This window comes from Sinocyclocheilus rhinocerous, unplaced genomic scaffold, assembly GCF_001515625.1.
Source record: "Sinocyclocheilus rhinocerous isolate Xijiao unplaced genomic scaffold, SAMN03320098_v1.1 scaffold511, whole genome shotgun sequence".
NCBI lineage: Eukaryota > Metazoa > Chordata > Actinopteri > Cypriniformes > Cyprinidae > Sinocyclocheilus > Sinocyclocheilus rhinocerous.
In genome coordinates, this window is record NW_015656163.1 from 104,665 (window position 1) to 130,492 (window position 25,828).

Genomic DNA, 25,828 nt, shown 5'->3' on the forward strand with positions numbered 1-25,828 from the left:
GTCCATATATATATATATATATATATATATGGACCTGACTGTAAGTGTGGCAATGCTGTAAAAATAGGGAAGTGGCTGTGACAGGTGTCTTCTCTGTGCACTTTAGCATGACATTTTCTTCTTCTTGCTTTTTAATTAAGGACACCATATAAAAGGAGTCATGCTGTGTTGTGTGTCACACACATTCCTGATGGAGGTGTAAGTGCCTGTCTGGACAGAAATCCTCCTGTCTGTCTGACTGCATGAGGCTGAAACGCACTGAATGTGACGAGAGTGTTTACAGACGACAGCTGCTGCTGCTAATGCATGCTGCTCTTCATATGGACAAAACTCTGACAGCATTTACTCTCCAGCACGCCGTTTCAAACCTATATGGTTTTTCTTCAACACAAAAGAAGTAATACAGTGAGCAATGGATGTCAAGATCTGAATCTGTCCATTAATGCATCTGTGAAATCTCATATCTGCGCATGCTCAGACTTGCTGTGTGAAGTCTGACATCAGTGATGCAAGAGTCTCTCGCCTTTCACTAAACAACTGCTTAGTGATAAGTTAGATATTCAGAGCTACGGTGAAAGGATTTAAAGACTTAAACTATGCTACTGTTCAAAAAGTTTGGGGTCAGTAGAATTTTTTTAAAGAAATAAATAATTTCCCACTGCATTCCCACTTCATTCAGTATATTGGATGAGCTTTGTGCTTGGCCAGAAAAATTATAGACATAAATGGTGATTATACAAAGCGCAATCTGAATAGATAGACAGACAGACAGACAGACAGACAGACGGACAGACAGACGGACAGACGGACGGACGGACGGATGGATGGATGGATGGTTGGATAGATAGACAGAACGATAGATAGAACGATAGATAGATAGAACGATAGAACGATAGACAGATGGATGGATAGATAGATAGATAGATAGATAGGCATGAACTGATAGAACGATAGAATGAATGGCAGAATGATAGAGAGAACGATAGAGAGATAGAAAGAAAGAGAGAAAGAAAGAAAGAAAGAGAGAGAGAGAGAAAGAGAGAGAGAAAGAAAGAAAGAAAGAAAGATAGATAGATAGATGGATAGATGGATAGATGGATAGATAGATAGATAGATAGATGGATGGATAGATGGATGGATAGATAGATAGAACGATGGAAGGATGGATAGGTAGGTAGGTAGACTCACTCTTGAGGTTGGATGCGGGCTGGCTGAGGCTGATGCGGGGCGGTAGGGTGCAGTGGTAGGGTGGAGTGCTGCTGAACAGGATGTCGTTGGGCAGGGCTTGATCCAGCATTGAGCTCCGTGAGCTGGCATAGGACGAGCCCTTCCTGTTACTGCACACGCTCTCGTCCGAGAGAGTCCGATACAGCGACCGCCGCGGGGACAGGCTGCCTGCCGCAGACGCCTGACAGGAAACACACAACGTCAATCACAGATAATGGACTTAACACCAGAAAATCTACATTTTAATTGATTTGATTGCTAATCAAACACATAGACATAAATGTGCAATCAAAGTCCCAGAATAATCCCAGTGCTTTCCTATCTTTCCCAGCAGGACGAGGTTAGTAGGTTTGTTTTGGACTGAATGAATGAAAATCCTCACTGTCTTGTGTCGTTAAACAGCAGGATGTTATAAATAAAGCCTGCTCTTTATCTGCACTGCTGAGGAACAGAGAGAGCGTGTTGCTGTTCTTCCGCTTGTGATAAAATAAATTGTAATTGTTTATTACAATACAAATAAAACTTTTCACATGAAGCACACTCACAATTGATTTGAATGGCCTTAGCATGTTACTAAACAAACATGATATTCTAAAAGCATTAAAATATATAACACAAAAAAGTTAAAAAAAAAAAAAATCTATTATTTTTGTAAAACAATATACACTACGGTTCAAAAGTTTGCAGTCTATGTTTTTTAAAGAAATAAATGTTTATTTAGCAAATATACATTAAATTGATCAAAAGTTACAGTAAAGGCATTTATAATGTTATTAAAGATTCCTATTTCAAATAAATGCTGTTGAACTTTATTCATCGAAGAATCTTGAAAAATAAAATGCATCACAGTTTCCACATAAATATGAAGCAGCACAACTGTTTTTTAAAATTGATAATCAGAAATGTTTCTTGAGCAGATTAGAATGATTTCTGAAGGATCATGTGACACTGAAGACTGGAGAAATTATGCTGAAAATTCAGCTTTGATCATAGCAATAAATTGCAATTGAACATATATTCACATACAAAACAATTTATTTTAAATTGAAATAATATTTCACAATTTTACTGTATTTTTTAACAAATAAACACACCCTTGGTGAGCATAAGAGACTTGTTTTAAAACATTTAAAAATCTTAATTACACACTGCCTGAAGTTGGCGCATAGATAAGGAGCTCACTAGGTTTTGGACAGACTTATAGTCTCACATATCAAAAATATCTCTCAAAGGGCATGAGGACAAAGTTAAACACATACCCATACCCATGAGCTAAATTGTGCCAAAGCTGTTTAGATACATTGTATATGTTTTCCATTCAGAGCTTGAGCCAGAGGAAGCTGGTTCATTCCCAGCCGGAGGTGCTTGATCCTGTTAATTTTATTTATAGCACACAATACGTCTTCCACTATTTGAAACTTGATCAAAAACGTCAGTTTGCTGAATTGGCATCACTGCAGGGAAAGTAGACGGATTCAGCAGAGCTAAACGCCTCCGGGCTCAAAGCCGCCCTCTGTTTTCACTTCCTTTAGACCAGGATCCCACTCAAATCCCATCGCTCAACCATGAACCAGCCTCAATGTGCTCTCTCTCTCTGGCCTCTTGCACACACACAACTTTATAAGTTATAAGTATCTGGTCTGGCCATAAAAATAAAACGAGAGCAGGCTTTAGTACGGCTCATGTGTAACGTCACTGCAAATAACTCACTGTTGTAACTCATCTGGAAAAAAGGGAGGCAAATGGTGTTACCAGAATACATTACCAGTCAAAAATTTGGATTTTTGTTTAAATGCTTTTGATATTCTGGTAAATTATCTGATATCCGGGTCTCTGGTTTCTTGGGTTCCTCATTTAATGATTTAAAAAAAAAAAAAATAATAATAATTTTTTTGTTGATATTATTATTATTGCAAGATTAAAAATAGTCCTGCAATGTGATAAATGTATTTTTAAAAGTGCAAATATTCCTCTCAATTAATATAAATAATTATAAACAAGTATACATATTTATATAAATATTATACAAATTTTAATATTGATAAATAAAAAATCCTAATAATTATATCCTAAAATGAACAATTACAAAAAGTATTTTAAAAATAAAAACAATTAAAATAAAATAAAAGATTCAATATTTTATTTATTTATCTGCATGTTGTGTGGTCATTAATGAACCAGTGTGTTACGTATCCGGTCCATGAACTTCCGTCTGCTAGCCATCAGAGGTTGGTGTATCTGGGCCGCGTACTCCACCGCCGATTTGCTAGAGGCGGTGGCACCGGCTACAACATCTCCCGAGGTGGCGGCTTACACTGCAGAACCTCCCGAGGTAGCAGGGTCCGCTGCTGTGCTCCCAGAGGCCATGGTATCCTCTGCAGTCTCTTCAGAGGTGGCAGCGCATGCTGCAGAATCTCCCGAAACGGCAGTGCTCGCTTCAGCTCCTTGCGTGGTGGTGGCGCCCAGCAACGCACTTTCAGCCTGTCCTGTTCCGGCCAAGGAGGCCGCCTATGAACTCTCTGCCAGTTCTGTTCCGGCCAAGGAACCTGTCTATGAACTCCCTGCTTGTCCTGTCACGGCTATGGAGGCCGTCGGTGAACTCTCTGCCTGTCCTGTCACGGCTAAGGAGGCCGTCTGTGAATCCTCTTCGTTGACCTTCGCTAGCCCTAGGATTATTCTTGTGTCTTGCCCGCCATATACCTGTTCGCCATTGTTCGACCCTGCCTGTGTTTCTGACCTCTCTGCTTTAATAAAGCTTGCACATGGATCCGCATGTCTCACGTCTTGTCAGCCCCATAACACAGTGTTATTTTAGTATTATTTATATACTATTATAGATTTAGTTATAGCTTTTATTTTTATATTTCAGGTTTCCATCTTATGTTTCTTAATTCATTTTTTTTTTATTACTATTTAGGATTTATTTATTTCCATTTCAGTTTTAGTTTATTTCAATTACATACCAGTTGGTAATTCTAGTCCTTCAAACTAAACTTATTTCAGCTGCCAAGTCAACATTTTTCCATCGAATATTTATATTTTATTTTAGATTATTTCAATTAACAAAAATGTTTTCAATCGTTTTCTTTTAGTTAACAATAGTAACCCTGCTGTGAACACTTAAAATTACAATTTAAAATATATATTATTCAAATAGAAACAGTTATTTTAAAATTGTAACAATATTTCCGAATATTAACTGTAATTCTGTTAAAAAATGCAGTCTTGGTGAGCAGAAGAGACTTCTTTCAAAAACAATAAAAAAATCCTAATTATAAACTTTTTAAAACTTTTGACTGTTAATGTATATATTAGTGAGACCCTCTTTAACCAGAGAAAAACACTTCAGAGTTGCACAATCAACAAGAACAACAGAATAAAGATCCTAAATAGTGAGGGACTTTTTTCACTAGTTTCATCATCTGAATCACCTCTCCCAGTTCAAATAAAACCATAGGACCGAATCATGAAAGTATTGAAAATATGAATCTGTTCAGACCAGACTCAGACCGCTGTCATGTTGCCATTTCCTCTGAAAAAACCGAGCCGCCACCTTCCCTGTATCCGTGATCTGCTCCTCTACAGCGGGTTTACCGCTCACTTCTCCTGCTCTCAGGCTGGAATTTCCACTGAGAAAGAAAAGCCAGATTGACAGTGTTTTCTATTACGGCTCGCGCTCCACGATGGCTGGTCTGTCTCTGAGGGGCTGTGTGGCCTTTAAAGCAAGAAACCTCCGCTGGTGCGTCTGACAAAATCTGTGATGGACCAGAGACAGTTGCTTTTCTATGTGCAAAATAAACAAACTAATGTTATATTACATAATGAAACATTCTAATATGTTCTAACATATAAAACATGTTTAAAAATGTATATATATTTTTTTGTAGAGAAATGTTATTGAATGGTGTATAGCAATGCAGTTGAATCCCTTTGACCTAAAATATTTACTTGAAGAATAATATTAAGTTAATATTTAACAACACAATTGCATGTTCACGGCAGGATTTTTATCTTTAACTAAAACGAAATTTATTATAATTTAAATAAAAATTAATAAAAATGAAATAAAATATAAAAATAAGCAGAAAAATTTCAACTAAGCAATAATTAGAAATGTTGACTTGGCAGCTAACTGAAATAATTTTAATTTTTTATTTAAACTGGAAATAAATTTTAAACTAAAATAAAAATAAATGAAACCTAAATAACAATTATAAAATATAAACTAATAGAATTAGTAAAAACACACAACAAAATCATAAAATTTAAATATAAAAATAAAAGCTAATTTAAAATATTAATTTTGTAAAAAAAATATATATATATATTTTTTTTAATATTTTTAAATAAAAATATAATGGTATATTAAAAATACTAAAATATCAGTTAACAATCACACAGCATGCAGGTAAACAAAATATTTCATCTTTTTTTACTAAGCATTTTATTTTAAATTTTTTCAAATTAATTATTGTAATTGCACATTTTTAGAATTTGATTAATTATTATTAATTAAAATAAAACAATATTCATGTATAATATTTATATTAACATTTATATACTACATTATGTATGTAGTTATGACAACTATTAATTCAGAGGCTACATGGAATATATTTGTATTTTTAAAAATGAATTTATCATATTGCAGGACAAATAAAAACAATAAAAAAGCATTAAATGAGAGACCAGATTTTTGAATATCAGAGACTTTCAGGGGGCCAGTAAGAAATCACCTTGGCAACCGCATAGCAACACCCTAGCAACTGCCTGCAAAAAGAGAGATTTTAGAGAAGTGCAGATGCTCAGACAGTAAGCACAGATGGTGGTCAGCGCCCGAGGTGTAAGGTTTACGATATCATGCTGTCAGCTCTGCTGGACGGTACGGTCTGAAGCGCCTCACCTCCCCCTGAGAGCACAATGACCCGTCTGCCTCTGAGGGCACGGCAATGCCACACAGACCGCTAAAAATAGGGCATTGTGCATCTACTCCGGCCCTTCCCGGCAGATAACGGGCGGTGGGAGAGATGCGGGAACTCCAAACGCAATTAAGACGGTCTCCAGGAGCAGAGGAGACTTCAGAGAATCAACAACGTCCTCCCGTTAATCCACAACATGAAGAGAAAGCAGACGCAGCGAGAGATCAGCCAAACAGAATCTGTCCGGACCCAGACGCGTGTTATCGTGTCTCTGGCTGATAACACACACGTCTGTTCAGCCCTCGTTCATGTCACACGCAGAGGTTATCAGCACTACAGAGTGAGTGTGTGACTGAGACCACATTCACAGACTGATCTCAGCTAATGGAAAAGCATTGTTTAACAACAGAAAGTGCATGTACAATTAATACCACAGCGCTGAATATTTACTAGATTCATATACTATAGTTTTTACATGATACTACCAAGACAACCATGGTACTTTGATGGTACATGTCCAAAAATTACAAGAAAAACCATTATTACTACGAAACGTCAATATGTCAATGTGGTATTACCATTGGAAGTATTTTTTTAAAACAGTCAAATTAAAGTATTACTTTAAAACCATGGTATTAAACAAAAAAATTGCTATGGTACTATTACTATGTCAAAAAATGTACTAACATTATTTTAGGATGCTATGCATTAAAAACATGGTATTACTATAGTAAATGTCTAAAAAAACACAGTATACCACAGTGAACCATGACAAAAAAACATGGTATTACTACGGTAAATAAAAAAAAAACATGGCATTTTAAAAACAGTACTGTCAAGGTACATATCTAAAACACCATGGTATTACTATTATACTCGCCTAAAAACATAGTTTTAGCATCGGACATCTTCAAAAACACGGTATTACCATGATACACACTGCAAATAATTGTTAAAAAATATTACTATGGTAAATGTCTAAAATGATGCTGTACTTTAAAAAACATGGTATTACTATGGTAGATGTTAAAAAAAACTGTATAAAAAGTATTACCTTTGAACTATGGTATTAAAGTAAAAACTAAATTTAAGAATTACTATGATATGACAAACATGTTATTACCACGCTAAATGTCCAAAAACACAGTATTGTCAAGGTACATATCTAAAATACTATGGTACTTGCCTTAAAAAACATAGTTTTACAGTTTTACCACTGTATATCTCCAGAAAACATGGTATTACCATGGTAATTGTCTTAAAAACTGTTTTACCATCGTATGTCTCCAAAAAAACATATTACTACTATTATACGAATGACTATGGTCCATTCTCAAAAAACAAAACAACATATTGCCATATAAAATGTTCATGGTAATTGGAAAAACCAAAGTACATAACACTACGGTATTATCATGGTAATTGTCTAAAAAACATGGTATTACCATGGCATCATGTCTAAAGCACATTGTATTATGTCTAAAAACATGATATGCCAAAAAATATGGTGTTACTATGGTACACATCTATACATATACATATATCTACTATATATCTATCGATTTTTACCATGGAACTTGTCTAAAAAACCGTTTCACCATCATACATCTCCAAAAACATGGTATTACCATGGTACACATTGACCCTCCCCCCAAAAAAAAACAAAAACAAAAACAAAACATGGTATTTACCATGGTACATGCCAAAAAACACAGTACTATCAAAGTAAATATCTAAAACAATACGGTATTACCATGATCCGTTTTCAAAACAAAAACAAAAACAAAACATGGTATTACCATGGTACATGCCAAAAGCCCTCAGTATATTACCACGTATAAATATATATATATATATTATTACAGTAAGTAAGAACAACATGATTATCATGGTAAATGTCACAAAAACATGGTATTAGCACAGTATCATGCCCACATGGTATTACCATAGTACTTTGTGTAAAAGCACTTACCAAAAAAGTATAACATACTACCATGGTATTATACCAAACATACTACCATGGTATTCTTGGAGTAGCATGCAAACAGATGAATTTTAGTATGTTTGAAATGACCATAGTATCTGTATTTAGTGAAGATGACCTCAGTATGTACTATAGTATGTGTAATATAACACTACTCTGCATGAGCGCACACGTACCTTCCTGTGGCCGCTCTCTCCAGGAGGGCTTTCAGGCAGCATCATCTTCATGTACTCCTCTTTAGACATGTTGGGCTTCAGCTTGTCCCGTCCTCTGTCCTGCAGCCCACAGGACGGCTCTGCGGCGTACAGCTGCCTGCGGGACACAGAGCCGCAGACGGGTTAGAGAGTTCATCACAATCAAGAGAGTTGATGAGCGTTGTCCAGATATTTTAGTCAAAGGAGAGGTAATAAATATTGTTGAGCATTTTAAACATTTGGGTATGATTATGGATTCTAATTTAAATTTAAAAAATCATATTAAAAAGATCTCTAAAAGTGCTAGAGCGAGCTTGATGATCTTCAGGAATATTATGCACCTATTACCTGTGGCTGCTGCTAAACTCTTTATGCATACAATGACTCTCTCTCTTTTATCTTATTGTGCTACAAGTTGGTCCCACACAAGTATAACTACGTTAAAACCATTATATACTATTTATAAACAAGCTGTGAAAACTTTAGCAAAAAATATTGCAATATTATTAAAAATTATTAATTATTGACGTTTGACAATTTTTTTGCTGATGTGTGTTTGATGTATAAACTACTTCATGATCTTGCACCACCAACTCTTAAACAAGGTGTGACTTTCTGTTAGGACAATATTAGGCAGACTAGGTCATCAGTTAGAGGTGATTGTTCGACTAAATATAAGAAAACTGTTTTTGGACAATCAGCTTTTTCAGTTAGAGCAGCAGAAAGATGGAAATTAAAACCGGTTTATATTAGAGAGTGTACAACATTTAGTATTTTTAAAACTACACTTAAAGTATGGCTTAAGGAAAATCAAATATGTGATCATTGACCTGACTTTTTAATTTTATGGAGTGTGATGTGATATTGTGTGTGTTGTATGTATTGTATTGTTTGTGACTGAATATTGTAATTTTGTAACAACATCCTGCCCAGGGACTGCAGATGCAAATTAGCTTTATAGCTAACACTTCTGTTGTGCATTGTCCCTGTTAAATAAATGAAATAAACTAAACTTAAAAAAAAAATGCAGTTAAGGAGTGAGGGGAGAGCAGGGTCGAACACTGAGGATGGAGGCTCTGGTTCAGCATGACGCAGGACAGAAGAGGTGTAGACGCTGCAGGTCAGTGTAAAGTCATGATAATCACAGTATCACACTGAACACTACATTACGAGCTAATGCTGACGATTCTCACGAGCGTTTGTCACACATCCTTTCAGCGGGTGCAGAGGAGGAAGGGGAGAGATGGTGACGGGGCCATGTGACCCTTGATGCTGCTGTGTGCAGCTCACACAGTGTTTGTGTGTTTGTGTGTGTGTGTGACTCACTTGGCAGCGTGCTATATAGCTGACAGACAGCATGCACACACAAATACACACACAGGCTAAAACTAAACCTGAACTACAGACACATATTAAATACAAGTTAAACTCTGTCGACAGTATCTGGAGTAAGACATTGATCTAGCAATCCCCAGCAATCTGCAGAAAATTAAATCATGCCTTGTCCTGGAGCATGTGGTGAATGAAGAAGCTTTAAAAAAATAAACAAAACAAGCCATTACAAATAAAAAGCAAATACTAATAAATTATACAGATCTATATAGAACGGTGTTATACCAAAGTACAAGAACAGTACAATACTAGGAGATCAAATAAAAATCATGAAATAAACAAAAGTATATGAATTTTTTTAAATAAACAGTAAATGAAACAAGTTAAACTTAAATTCAATAAGTAAATAACGATAAAATTAATATGATAATTTTCTATGTATATTTTTATGTGTCTGTGTGTGTGTGTATATATATATATATATATATATAAATGAAATTAAATATGCAAATAATAATGAAATCTAATAATGAAAAGCAAATAATTACAAATAATTACAAAAGTAATGTAAATAGTATAATACATACCAAAAAAAATAAATAAAAAATAAACAGAAGAGTAGCAATAACTTTTTTTTAAATAAATAAATTAAATATCACTTAAATGCAATAAGTAAATAATAACAATACAATACATTTTTTGTATTAATATTTACAATTTTTGTATATAAAACTGGAAGAAAACCTGAAATGTACTAGTATATATTATGGTTAAACCTGCTGTATTCAACACTCTATTACAGACCCAGAATCATGCTCAGCCTCAGGCTGACAGACATCCACAGGGAAAACAATGACAGACATTTCCATACACAGCTTCATTTCTTCTAGAATGTCCTTGTAAATAATAGACGAAATGTAAAGGTTACCAATATACAAGCTGCAGACAAGTTAAAAAATACTCAGCGAGTGTGTAAATACTGAAGGTGAGTTAATTAATATTGTGAGAAGGTCACATTTAGATGTGTGCTGTCTTTTATGTTTTTAGTCTTGGATAAAAAATAACAACTGAACTGAGCAATGCAGCAAAAATCCAAACAAGTGCAATGGTGAAGAGAATGTATTAAAACTCACTCAAAGCCCGCAGGTGATGGACAATGTCATCACAGCTGTCTGGCACTAGCGCCGCGGATTTAACACACTTAGTGACCCATTGGCCTTTACTGGTATATGTGTCTATGAGCAACTGTGTCTGAGTCTGACAGAAACTGTCGAGGTGAGCGAGGAGAGGAGGGTCGGCGCGGCACAGCAGGGAGAATTTCAACTCCAGACATTTACACTCAGTGAGGAGAACAGAAAGGTCAGGGGTCAAAGGGGAAAGTTCAATAACGGCGTGAGCACAAGCATACACAGTGGGGGTGTGCATATGTACCTGGACCGCTCGGCTAGAGCCTTCAGAAGGAAAGACAACAAGCTCTCGGCTCCACTGAGCAAAAGAAGCCGAGGAAAGTAGAAGAAACAGAGAAGAAAGTTAGCAGCTGCAGTTTACAGTGTCAAGCCGCACTGCAAACGGGGAAAAAAGCTTCATTAGCAGGCACAATAAATGCGAGCGATATTGGATGATTTGTCTAGAGGCTTTGTTACGTAACGTGAAATAAAGGCTGAGGTGGAATAAACAAGGAAAGGAGGTGCTAACTGCATTACACGGCTTCTTTCATAACAGCTGGGGGAAAGCAGCTCAGCCGCACCATCAATCTAAGAAGTTTAACTGGAAACTTTCACTGAACAAAAGACATTAGTGAAGAGATGGAACTGAGAGAGTTTTATTCAGAGCACAATTACACACTTGCTGTCGAAATGTGGACAAAACAGAGGCATCTACTGCTGTCAAATAAGTCAAATTATAATAATTACAGACGAACCCAAACTGAGTTTATTGCATTTTAGATCAAAAACATTATTTACTGAACTGAGGCAGCAAATGAAATGTGTCATTTGAATTTGAATGTAAGGAAGTATAATTAAAATAAGCTGATATTCAAATTCATATAACTGCAATTTGTAACTAAACTGAAATTTGATTAAATGAATATAGAACAACAGATATAACAATACGACAGACAGACAGATAGACACATAGACAGATGGATAGATAGATAGATAGATAGATAGATAGTAGGGCTGCACGATTATGACAAAAATCATAATTGTCGATTTTTCCCTTGAAATGTAATTGCGATTATTAATTACGACTATCACTATTTACATTGAATGATGTTTATACCATTGTTTGATGCATGCGCATGCTGTATTTTATATGAAAATAAACAAGCTGAAAACACTCTAACTGAAAAACTTTTAGTGCTTTTCTATAGTATTAAGCCTCAAATGTCAACTATACATCAGATTGGTTTATTCTTTAAATTATAAAAAAAGTAAAAATATGAATGGTATTATAATGTTATACTAAAACTAAAATTAAAACAATGGAAAAACCCTTAAGATAAAATGTAGAAAGAAAAAACGCATCTTAAGCGTGCAGAATAACATAAGTGGACTTTGAACGATTAATTGCCGCTTTGAACGATTACGTAATTGTGGCATCCATAATTGTAATTGCGATTAGAAATTTGATTAATTGTGCAGCCCTAATAGATAGATAGATAGATAGATAGAAAGATAGATAGATAGATAGATAGATAGACACAGAACAATAGAACGTAAGATAGATAGATGGATTACCTAAATGCATCCAACATGAATGAATACCAGTCTTTTTCTCATTGACATCATCATGATCTAGAAATAAAAAGATCTAAAAAGATCTACACCATGACTCTCTAGAAGCAGAGCTAGAATATTAAAGGAAAAGCAGAGTTGGCTCAATCGCTTCCCCTCCAGGATCCGTTCAGAGTCCAGTGGCCAACACCGATCTTCTGTGTGGAACAGTACAGTCCACAGGGATCGAACATCAGCATACAGATCAATAATGAGAAGAGACACATGCCAAGTATATTACGTCTGCACGTTTACAGAGCTGATTTCGCACAGAACTCACTTCGATCAAGCCCTGTTAATCTACTGATGGTTCTTTCCAGGCCTTGGTGATACTCTGATCGATAGAGGAAAGATTCACTTTGATCTGTAATCTATTGCAGACGGTTTTTCGTACTTGAAAACTGGAATTGCCTGATGATTGTGCCAGCGGAGAGATTAATTGGATAAAAAGAAGTGAGAGACCTTCGCCGCTGGCTAAATTCAGCCTCGGAATAGATTGGTCTCTCCTGGCCTTTTAAACCAGACACTTAATGAGTCACACTGGCACAAGCTTGGAGGGCAAGATTAAATTGAATCAAATCTAAGGCCCAACCTAATTGTTCGCATTAGGAAATTACAATACAACTCTTTTTAGACATAGTTTTACTTGAGTGCTTTACACGCTCTATAGAGATTTCGAGGTCCTGAGTATGTGGTAATGGCAAATGGTAAATTAAATTAAATAACAAATAACTCTCAAATGAAGCGTCTTAATGTTGCTTTTAGTGGCCCAAACAATTAACTCCCGAATAAACCAATCATACCAGCAGATGCATCCCATTCCACACATCCACACACTCACCCACACTCGGACTGAATCGGGGGCTCGTCCGGGATCGGTTTGTCATCGGACCTCCTACGGCTTTGTGTGTGCGCATCAGTGCTGGGCCCTGGCTCCTGGCTACTGTGGGGGACTGCCTGGGTTCTGGAAGGTTCTGGAGAGGACATGTGCTTGAAGCTGTGGGGTAAGGGGCTGCCGGAGTGGTGGGAGCCACTGGCCAGCGCACATGGGATAGAGGAACGTGAGACCCAACCATCATAACAACATGAAAATGACTTTCTGTACTGTTTAATTTAAGCACCGGTGGTTAGGTAAAGAGGGGAAATACTTTACAAATGTGCCCAGTGGCATTTTTAGGGAGTTTTCACACCTGGTTCATTTCAGGGTCAGAACTGAACGAGTTAACATAAACAGGAGAGGACCGATGAGAGTGCAGTAGAGCTGCACGATTAATCGTTAAAAGATTGCGATCTCGATTCAAACACCCACGCGATCTTATTTCCAAATGACAACGATTCGTCTGTGTCTATTAAACCTTTGACAAAGTCATACCGGAACATTCAAATCACAGAGAGAGCCGTTATGTTTAGCTATGAAACAGCTTCACAGTCTTTTCAACCACACAGTATTATTTCCGTCTTACAATCATTCATATTATCACAGAAGTACTGGGATAAAAGTTTATAGTTCGGATGTCTATGGTAGCGATCAAAATGGAGCAAATCTATTTTTGAAAGTAATTTTCTTTTCAAAATGGCACTTCAAATAACATTTGCTGATTTCAACGTTGATTACATTGTTTTGCCACTAGGAGATAACAAATGACTGTTAAAAAATGTATGTCATTGACTCATTCATTCAAGAGATTTGTTCAAAAACGCTGATTCATTCAGTAATAGAAAAAAATTAGTAATTGAATCATTCATTGAAACCTTTTTTTTTTTTTATTCAAATTAGTTAAAAAAAAATTTAATAGAATGAGGCAATTAATATTTTGTCACAGCCTCTAGTAAATTACGTTATTTTGCTTATTTCAGAATTGTGGAAGAATCGTGATCTCTATTTGAAACAGAAAAATCGTGATTTTCAATTTATCCAGAATCGTGCAGCTCGAATCATTCATTGAAACCTTTTTTTTTTTTTATTCAAATTAGTTAAAAAAAAATTTAATAGAATGAGGCAATTAATATTTTGTCACAGCCTCTAGTAAATTACGTTATTTTGCTTAGTTCAGAATTGTGGAAGAATCGTGATCTCTATTTGAAACAGAAAAATCGTGATTTTCAATTTATCCAGAATCGTGCAGCTCTAGAATGCAGTTTTACTCACACGTGACTTGCATAAACACATTTTGGTATTTCTTACTGTAAAAGCAAGCCGAACCAAGAAGAAAATACAACATTGTAACAATGTAAGTCCTTGTTTTGGAGCAAAGCATATGATCTACAGGTCTGAAAACACCTTTAAAGTGCCCCTATTATGCCATTTTGAATATTCCCTTTCATGCAATGTGTAACGTAGCTATATGTGAATGTAAACAATCTGCAAAGTTATAAAGCCGAAAGTGCACAATAAATAAAGTTGTTGTCTCCCAAAAGAGAGAATAGACTCTGAATCGAGTCATCAGTAATTCGAATCCCACTTCCGCGATGGGGTAACACATTTGCATAATGCCCGCCTATGTTCTACATTGGCCGGCTGCGAACAACTTGATCCACCCTCAAACACTGTAGCTTGTTCGTGTGGTTAACATCATGTTGAGAAGACGCTGTGAAAGTAAATTTGTTTTATTTTCACTTCCGAAAGAATCAGTGGTTAAAATTTTACCGTAAAAGTTACCGTCATTTTACTGACGACTGCTTCTCTTGGGGAGTTCAACTTCAATGCGTGATTTACAAAACGCTTGCTCTTGAAAGATGGCTCATCACCCAGTTTATTTGGACCAGCTGGCTCCACTCAATCACAAACTGTAAGTATGATAAATAACAGATGTTTATATTTTCTATCGAGCGTTCAAAATACGGAACTATGGCAATGGGTGTATCGTTTCCGACATGCGCTGTATGCAGTAGACCAATCACAACAGATTGGGCCATCTGACCAATCAGAGCAGAGTAGGCTCACGGAAAGGAGGGGTTTAGAGAGAACGGCTTCGAACGAACAGTTTGAGAATCATTGGAAAATGTGGTGATATTAAATGCATATTTTGAGAAAGTGAAACCGTTTTTTGACCTTGCATGCATTTAAAGCTATTGTAGGAGACTCCAAAACAATATTAGGAACCTTAAAATACGGAACTATGGCAATGGGTGTATCGTTTCCGACATGCGCTGTATGCAGTAGACCAATCACAACAGATTGGGCCATCTGACCAATCAGAGCAGAGTAGGCTCACGGAAAGGAGGGGTTTAGAGAGAACGGCTTCGAACGAACAGTTTGAGAATCATTGGAAAATGTGGTGATATTAAATGCATATTTTGAGAAAGTGAAACCGTTTTTTGACCTTGCATGCATTTAAAGCTATTGTAGGAGACTCCAAAACAATATTAGGAACCTTAAAAATTGCACAATAGGGGCACTTTAAAGTAACTAGATCAATAGCGATACAATGCAGCCGGGTCCTATGAATGATCCCTTGGGCTTCCGTTTAGGAAACAGTGGGTGAATTCTGCATTGACAGCGCTCTGTTCGGGCATCTTTTGAAATGTATTCACAAGACAAACATTCACTCAAAAACACACATCAGAACTGACAACATGCCTATGAGCAGGACCCTACCTTTCTACAACAGCACGACAGCTGCCATTCTCTCCGGTCTATCTCAAAGAGACTTCTTACCATTTTTCTGCCTTTTATGCAACAGTCTATGCTTACAAGTGTTTAGTTTACATAAGAAGCTCTAATAATACTCCTTAAAGTTGTGTACTTTTGAAACCTCTCTTATCCATGCAGTTGAAGACAGCTGGTTCTGAAGAACATAAGAACACTCTGAACATAATAGAAGGTAATTTGACAATTTTGCTAATGATTTTCCTGAATTGCTCTGCAGTGCAAAACAAAGCAGTTTTACTGTATGGATGGAAAATAACCCTATATGTCTACATTTAAGTGCAATACACAAAACCATCTATTTTTTCCCTTCAAAAACATTTTTTTATTATTCTATGTTATCTCAATTACACAAATCCCACAATTATTCTACATTGCAAATAATGACTTCAATGCAAATAATGACTTCAATGCAAATTAAGACAATGTAACTTTCTTTTCCATGATGTAAAAAAGGGATAGGATCTGCTACTTGGAAACAAGCTTAACTGACCTGGAATCACTGGAATTTTTTTTCAGCTGTGCGTTTGGGGTCAGTAAGATTTTTTTTGTTAAATAAATTAATACTTTTATTCAGAAAGGACGCATTAAACTGATCGAAAATGACAAAGACATTTAAAATAGGAAGATTTCTATTTCAAATAAATGCTGTTCTTTTGATTTTTCTATTCATCAAGCAATCCTGAAAAATCCACAAAAATCTGTAGCAGCACAACTGTTTTAAACACTGATAATAATCAGAAATGTTTCTTGAGCAGCAAATCATCATATTAGAATGATTTCTGAAGGATCATGTGACACTGAAGACTGGAGTAATGATGCTGAAAATTCAGCTTTGATCACAGCAATAAATTAAATTTTAACATTCAGTATATTCACATAGAAAACAGTTTTTGGAACTGTAATAATATTGTACAATATTAATGTTTTTACTGTATTTTTGATCAAATAAATGTAGCCTAAATTAGCAATAGAGTCTTCCTTCAAAAAAGATCTGAACGACCCCAAATGTCTGAACTGGTCAAGCTTTTAGCATCTTCAAAATGTGGACACAAGTCAATGTTAGTAATTTAGATGTAAAATGCCTGCAGGCCTGTTACTAAAAAGCAGCATTCCTCTCTCTCCAAGTGAATACACACAGCTGGATATGTAACATGTCAAAATAGGCAAAATACTTAAACACTTAAACAGCTGCACCCAATTAATTGTGCGTTTGTTTGTGTGTAACTGGAAGAATATGCACATATTTATAAACAATAACTGATGGCAGAGTGGGAAGTGCAGGTATTCTGCTGTTAGCATTCCACAGTGGAAATCCAGCCAGCAGGCTAATCAATAATGTTGGCAAAAACATTATCTGAACATAATCAACCAGGAAATGCTCGATCCATTTAACCTCAAGATACAAATCTGACCTATTTATATTCTCATAAGCATCAGCTCTCTCTCTTTTACTCACCTAGAATGAGATGAGTTCTCGCTCAGGTCTCCCATACTCCCATCCACGGGCGCATGTCCGGCGGCCAGAGCCGCGGCGTAGCTCTGGGGAAGGTACAACCTGCCGTGGTCCTCCTCCGTGGACCCTTCTTCTGTCAGCTCCGGTGTCCACGGGTGTCCCGGATCAGATGCCCCGGGGCCCTGGAGCATGACGCGGGAAACAGACGCACCGGCGACCCCCGGGGTCATGCTACAGGGCGCGGTGTCAATGCCGCTGTCTGTGGAGGCTCCTTTAATGTAGGTGAGACCCAGCATCTCTGGATCCATCAGGTCCCCGGAGCCAAAGTGCTTCTCATCACTGTTACTACTGGAGCCGTTGCTGGACAGAGTGTTACTGCTGGAGTGGCTGGAGTTCTTATCGCCGCCCTGCTGGAGGACGACAGAAAAACATATCAAGGAAACATTAATAATAGGGCCCTCTTTGGCAAGACATTTACTAAAGCCTGGCTCACACTACAGGAGTTTTAAAATCCTAACCAATTATGAAATCTGGTTGCAGCACACACATAAGGAGAATCTTTGCAGACTATCTTCCCTCGAATGCACACACTACAAGATTTGCAGCAGCAGCTGTTTTGTGGACGCGCATTGGCTATTGTGAAAGTACTGACGTAGTCATATATCAAACATGTTTGATATGATGGGGACGGCCCCCGATTTGTGTGCGAGCACATTGGGAGTTGCAAGATTCGATCTGTGAACGCCTCACATTACCAGATAATCAGTGCCGAACATCCCAATAGGGTCTGGCTGCAGACATGCACTTGCATTTTCAGACTTGCACTCTCAGACACCTGCACTTCCGCAAGTGATGTCACTTGCAGTCTTTTTTTATTTTATTTAAAGCTGCAGTCCGTAACTTTTTTGGGTTAAAAATTATCCGAAAGAGATTAGACTGAACAGAAATTGAAATCTACACGCTAAAACACACTATACTCATAGGCACGCAATGCTGATGTTGTTAACATGAATAATTTGAGAATAAAGTATAACAATGGTAGCACTTTTCGCTATCGAATTATGCTATCTGTTTTAATGGGAGGAAGCAAAATCTGACAGGGTAGCACAAATCGTCAGAACACCGGCGCACAACCCGAAGATAATTTCGCAAACAGCTGCAATTGCAGGTTTTCTAACAGAGATGGCGACAAAGAACCAAAACTTACGGACTGCAGCTTTAATTTATTAATTATTATTTTTTAAATTTAATCTATCAACGTTTTACACAAGTAGCCAGGTGGTGAAGACTAGAAAAAAGAAACTAAATCACAAAGTCACTTGCACTCTCTGCTACCTGCGACATCACTTGCAATCGACACGAATCGTGTGTGTTGCCAATGGAGACAAGACGCTGTGGTGGTTAAACGATTACAACTAATTTAGTACTATAACATACAGGGTCCTGCAAGTCATCTGTAGGAGAAAAAGACAAGACCCGCAAATCCGTGGCCATAGAACAGCAGAATATGAACGCAATGCGCAAAGTCTCTCATTAAGCGTTTTTAAACCTCCCTTAGAAAACCAGTAGATAAACACTTAATATGGCTTAATGTATTAAGATAGTCCTATTGTGCTAAGTGATGTCAGTTGCGGAAGTGCAGGTGTCTGAGAGTGCAAGTCTGAAAATGCAAGTGCATGTCTGCAGCCAGACCCTTCTCTGAACATTGGGACCGATCGAGGTGATCGGCAAGATTTTTGCTCCGATTCTCGGAAGGGGGAAATCGGGGCTAAATCGGGCTAAAAATCCTGTAGTGTGAGCCAGGCTTTAGGCATGCTTGCTATCTTTTTAAGCAACAACCTAGCAACCATCTAACAAGAACTAGTTATATATAATAAAAATATATGAAATCTATAAATATGAAAAAATATATAAAAACATATAGAAAATATAATAAACAAACAAATAAATAAATCTATCTGCTAGGAGGACGAAAGAAAGGTAAACATATCAAAGAAACATTAATAACAGGGACATTTTTGGCAACACATTTGCTATGGCATGTTTATATTTAAAAATGAAAAGGAATACAAATTAATTAATCTATTAAAAAAGTAATAATTCTACAGCAACAGCACTGCTTTATTTTTGGGTGGACAAGAAACACTATTATTTTCTTAAAAAAAAACTGTAACGAATCAGCTCATGGGGAAATATGAATAATTAATCATAACTAGTTATAATTAATTATAAATATCTAATATAAATACATTTAAAAAACAAATAAATAAATAAATACATACAAAATACAAATAAATACAAATAATTAAAAATAAATTAACATAAAAAAACAATAATACTCTAGCAACTGGCAACTATATGAAGAGTTTGGTTCCAAAACGCGATAAACGGCATTAAAAAAAAAAAAAAGAGTTTCCGCCAAAATCAGTATTGTTTTTTATTCAAATAAATCAATTTTAAATTTTACGCAAAATGCGATATCCGCCATTTTATTCTGTCATGTTTTCTCCCTTTTTTTCCAAACTGCGACAAACGCCAGTCTCCCTTATGCTTTGAATACACATATATATATACATACACACATATATATACACACACACACACACATATATATATATATATATATATATAATACTAACAAAATTAAAATAAATCTAATAAAATATACATAAAATATATAAAGAAAAATACAAATAATAAATATATACATATGAGATAAAACTTACACTGCCAGCATAAGTACCAAAGCTCAATATTTCAAAACACATCCACTAACCGTTTAGATGTGGGTTTAAATACTATACAAAGGAAACAAAAAAGTAGCTCATATTGCAACACAAAATACATATCATCCCATTGTCTACGTGACATTTTGTGCATGCTTGCATATTTTATGATCTATAATTCTAATTAGCAGATGGAAAACAGGCCGTATCTGCTGTCATATTCTTTGTCATGTGATGCCTTCTTTCGTCCAAACTAATATCATGGCAATTTAAATGTGCCGCTGCACACTGCAAAGACCTGCAAAACTAATTACTGTGAGCTGATGCATAATTCTATGACTGGTAATGTATGCAAATATGAGCTGTATTCATTAATTAGTGCGCAGACAATAGGCGTAATAAATCAAGAGAGCAGAGCCATGTACATCTCCCAGCAGAGACGGACATCAGCATTTTACACAATGCAACAGACATTAGAGACCATTCAGAGTTGAAAAGGTTTGTAAGTTATTGATATAGATGGTAGAAGGCAAACACACAATAACAAACATAATTAAGAGACTGATCCTGACATTAAACCTGCTTTTATACAGACTGCCATCAAATGATCCAATAACACACTCATTAATGCAGCTGCAAAACTCACTCCACTTAACGTGGATAATGAGACCGTCCTTTAATCTTTCATGGTTTTCCGTATTTGTTTAAAAGGCTGTACAGATAAAAACCACCTATAGCTCTTCATTACAGACATACAAATCATATTCTGTAGATTAAACATTCTCAGGATCTTAAAGCGTTCAGAGCAACTGAGAAAATCATTAGAGAATAGGGCTGGGTTTTGACACAAATTTCACGATTCGATTCGATTCTCATTCACAAGCTTGTGATTCGATTCGATTACCAATTCGATTCGATTCAATATCGATTATTTTGGATATATATCAGGTACAGTACTTGCCAAATTAAAATTTCTCAACTAATGCTGTAAAATATAGGCTACATGAGAGTCAGTTGGAACAACATTACTATAATATTGAAGTTTTTACAATAATAAAGTTGCAGTTCATATTAATATTTCTACTTCAATTCGTTTTTTTGAAATATAAACATTTAAATGGTGGCTGTCATAAAAACTTGATGGATTTATTCAAACATAAATTAAACATTGAAGAACAGTAAAAATCATTAAACAGCGCCAAAATGGCATTTATTGTTTGAATACTGCAATACAATGGACAGAATTTGAAATCTGAGACTTTGTTTTTATATGAAAAGTACCAATGCACAATGCTTATTGCTATGTATTGGATGGGAAGTGCCCTTTAAATGTTCCGTCCATTAACTGAAAACAGGCTAGACTAATCGATTCTTGGGATTTAGGAATCGATATCGTTCCGTAAAAATGAGAATCGACTAATATCGAGATATCTATATTTTTTACCCAGCCCTATTAGAGAACATAGCAATGAACTTAAGTTAATTTCAACAGCATGATTTTCAGTAAAATGTGGTAAAAAACTGATTGGATATGACACTTAACGTGGGCTGGAATGAATTAAGACAATATCTGCTGATTTCTTTAATGGAAATTGTTCAATTACGAAGTAACGTGATTAAAAACTGCAGTGTTTGCACATGCTCTTCACAGTCACTGAAAGAGAAAAGCCTCATTTAAAAGAAGTGATAACATTAGCGTAAGTGAAACAAAGTAATTAACATTAATTTACCTTGGAGCAAATGAAGATGATCTTACTAATAATATATGTTTTCAGTCGGGAACGAGGATGACACGTTGTTTAATTGCAAAAAGGGGGAAAAAAAGTCTAACGTGAACTGACAACCTTTTACAGCATATTTGGATAATTCCTATAAAATTATCCTCCATAAACTGAAATGAAAAAAGAAAATTCTTGCTTGGCAGTCTACAACAGATTCTAAGTCGTGATTGGTCAGTAATATTTTTAGGTGGGGCTCAGTGAAGGAAGTAAATGCAAATGCAAGCGCAAAGACGGCAACAAAATTATGATGCTTTATTTTTTTATATCATTCATTACTGATAAAATATAGAATACATTTTTATAAATCATTAAAAATAATAAAATATATTTTTATTTTATATATTTATTTCATTACAGTCATTCATTCCATACTGAAACGTATAGATATTTTACTGAATATTTTTCTGCACTAGATTTTTTATTTTTTTTTGCTTATTAGAGCATCTCTGTTAACTAAAGCCAGACTCATTAGTGGAGATTCTACAAATGTAAATTTCACTTCAGTCACTTACAGTATGAAGATCCTTTGAGAAATGACGCTCACTAGGTTTGGAAGAGAGCTTCTATCTACACTATATCTACAGTACAGGAGCCTGTTGTTTCTGCGCTAAATGACTGTAATTCACTTTCAGCTGGATGCCGGTGGTCAGATGCTATTACAGGAACAGGCAGTGTGAGATATTGGGTAAAACTCACATTGAAGGTGAGAGGGAGAGAGACAGACGAATGCGAGCGCGTCCCTGATAACAGCACCAAGGGCAGACTGACCTTATCGGCATTCATTCATCACACTGACGCACATGCACACTGACAGCAGCACTAGCGGCCTCATGTGTGTTTGTCGTATAAAGGCTTTCAGCGAACGCAGCAACACCCTAAAGACGAGTCGGAGAACTTTCCCAAGCAGAGGAAGCCCATGTTTCCACTTATGCAACGTGATTATATGCTTCATATGTGAAGTGTAAATCCGGCTCACCACATTAAAACACATTCTGACACTGTAGGGAATCCCCATATTATGAATTAGTCTGGGATTTATAAACATACAGTTGCATATATAAACAAATGCCTCCTGCTGGCCAGCCACTAACCAACTGAATTATAAATAAAGCACATGGTTTATTTTGTCAGCGCTCTTCTGTCCTTTAAATGAACCGGACCTCATAAGCTCCTATACGGCTGTGTGTAGGACAAGCAAGATTTAGCCAAATAGGACATGCTTCTGAATCCACATCCTTGGTCCAGAATGACTATCAAACAATACGATTTTAAGGGTTTGAATTGTGGCTTTAATAAGATTCTCATCAATCTATAATTTCATATTGATTTTTGGCAGTGGTCCGCAACCAATGATTTATACAATACAAAAGAAGCATTACAATTTTTAGGTGAATTAACCCCATCCACAACTGTTTTTTTTCTTTCATCAGCCTTGAAAAACCTGGATATATGAGGCAGCCTAATTTAAAAAACAAAGCGTCTATTTGTGCCTGTAATGACACATACATGTGGAATTATGTCAAAATGCATGTCTCTGCAAGTATCCATGTAAACAGAGTTGCTTAGATGAAGGTAAACAATTGAGAAAGAAAATGGACGTGTAACAGTGGTTCACAGCAGTTTAATGTTCCTGCTTTCTGTGTCATGAATGTTAATAAAACAAAACTTTTGTAGCTTTAACAGATTTATTAGATTTAGTTTAGGCTATACAGTGAAGACTATGCAGTGTTATTTTACATTTGATTATTCAATTTCTGTACCTGAATACTGTTAGACTTACTTGAAAAATATAAAGCACTGTTTATTTCATTTGTATCTTTGTTCTATTATATTTATCTATGCTTGTAATTTGTTGATTTACTCACCTACAAAATCACCCCAATCATTGATTATTTTTCATCTGGTGATTTTTTTTTTTTTTCATATCGCAATATATATAGCAGAAAAACAAAATATCGCAATGTGAGTTTTTTCCAATATCGTGCAGCCCTAATTTCTAGTACTGGAAAAGTTATGAATGCTCATTTTTGTATTTATGCCAATAATTATGATAATATTTTCGAATTATAATAATATTTTATCATCAGGTACAAATTCTGAGCAATGTCATTTTAGTACACTTTAGTACACTGTTATTATATTCAGTGTTGGGTAAGTTACTCTAAAAAAGTAATTAATTACTAGTTACTAATTACATCTTCAACGGTGTAATATCATTTCGCTTTTAGTTAAAGTTTTAGCAATTTTTGTTGTTTATCATTATATTTATAATTTTATTAGTTTTTTTTATTTAATATGTCTATAAAGTTCTTATCAACCTATCATTTCATAATAATAATAATAAACTTTATTTTATATAGCGCCTTTAAAAGTAGCATAAGCGCTTTACATACATATGAAAATTATAAAGTTAAAAGATACACACAAAAAGTACAGACAGTAAAAAAAAAAACTAACCAAAAAATACAAAGCCAGTATAATAAAAGACAAAAAACATAATGATTTTATGGCAGATTTCCTCAACCAATGATTTATAATAATAAAATACAAGAATTAAAATAAACTAAAAGAGCTAAAAATAAAAATACTTTTTGTGAATTAACCCTCTTAACAAATGACTTTTTTTTCCTTGGTCTTGGAAAACATGAGGCAGCCTAATAAAAATGAAAAAAGACGATTTCTAGTACTGGAAAAGTCATGTAAATTAATAAAATCTTAAAACGGCATGGGCATTTTTTATAAAGAGTATAATTATGATAATGTTTTCTAATTATTTTAAGATTTGAATATTTAGTTTTTATTTTTGTATTTCCAGATTTTCATTTTCATTTTACTTAATTTTAGCAATTTTGCTGTCTTTGTCATTTTTTATTGGCTATTTTTTATTAGCTAGTTTTTATTGCTTTTTTATTTCAGTTTTAGTTTGAATTATTTTAGTACTGCAAGTTAAACTAAATGAAAAATTTGAAGTATTGCCTTGGCAACTAGTTGAAATAAAAAATAAAAAAAAATATTTTTTTGTTTTGTTTTAATATTTTATTTTACTTTATTTTACTTTTATTTTATTTCATTTATTGTTTCGGTTAAAGTTTTAGTTAACTATAATAAGAAATTCTGAGTAAAATATTATTTAAAAATCCTTACCCAAAATTGAAATGTCCAATATTTAATTTGAAATATAATAATTTTGTTACCTATTTTAATCTATAGATACTCCTGCTTTCTATAAAAAAAAAATTACAGCAGATGTGCCAGAGGAAACTTGAGGGCCACTGGAGGGCCTTGGAGTTAAAAAGCTTGTAAATCACTGTTTTAAAGGCATTTAATGGTTGGGCTTATGTATGGTTCTTGGCATCACTTCTACTCCACAGGAGTGTTAAATGTAGGAATAGTCTTACCCGCGTCAACTTGTTTGGTGCATCCTTGCCTCTTTCCTTCAAGGAATTGAGGATCTTGGTGGAAGGGACGTGCCACTTCGCCTCTGTGAAGAAACAGACTGAAGGATAAACATGGAGATTCCCAGAACATCTGACTGTCTAACATGGTTTCTAGCTGCTCCAAACTGGTCTGTAGATGGTGCAAACTGGTCTAGATGACTAGTCTTGAGGCTGGTAGACTTCCTTAGACTACTAATACTACTAATCTACTAATCACCTTCAATATTCTACAAACCAGACTGACTACAATAACTAGGGCTGCATGAAAAAAAAATACAGTAACTGAGATTTTTCTGATAAAAATTGTATTTGTAATTTAAAATGCAAAAAAAAAAAAAAAAAAAAA

General features: G+C 35.3%; 1 protein-coding gene across 1 annotated transcript in view; it reads right to left on the bottom strand.

The window, feature by feature from the left end:
• LOC107719700 (signal-induced proliferation-associated 1-like protein 2) overlaps positions 1-25,828 on the bottom strand; it is a 219,610-nt gene that overhangs the window by 14,294 nt on the left and 179,488 nt on the right. Inside the window, exons 14-18 of the mRNA XM_016527187.1 lie at positions 25,444-25,526; positions 17,542-17,948; positions 13,275-13,466; positions 8,307-8,442; positions 1,189-1,408 (exon numbers count right to left, since the gene is read on the bottom strand). Coding sequence (XP_016382673.1) covers positions 1,189-1,408; positions 8,307-8,442; positions 13,275-13,466; positions 17,542-17,948; positions 25,444-25,526 — 1,038 coding nt within the window. The remainder of the gene's footprint in view (positions 1-1,188; positions 1,409-8,306; positions 8,443-13,274; positions 13,467-17,541; positions 17,949-25,443; positions 25,527-25,828) is intronic.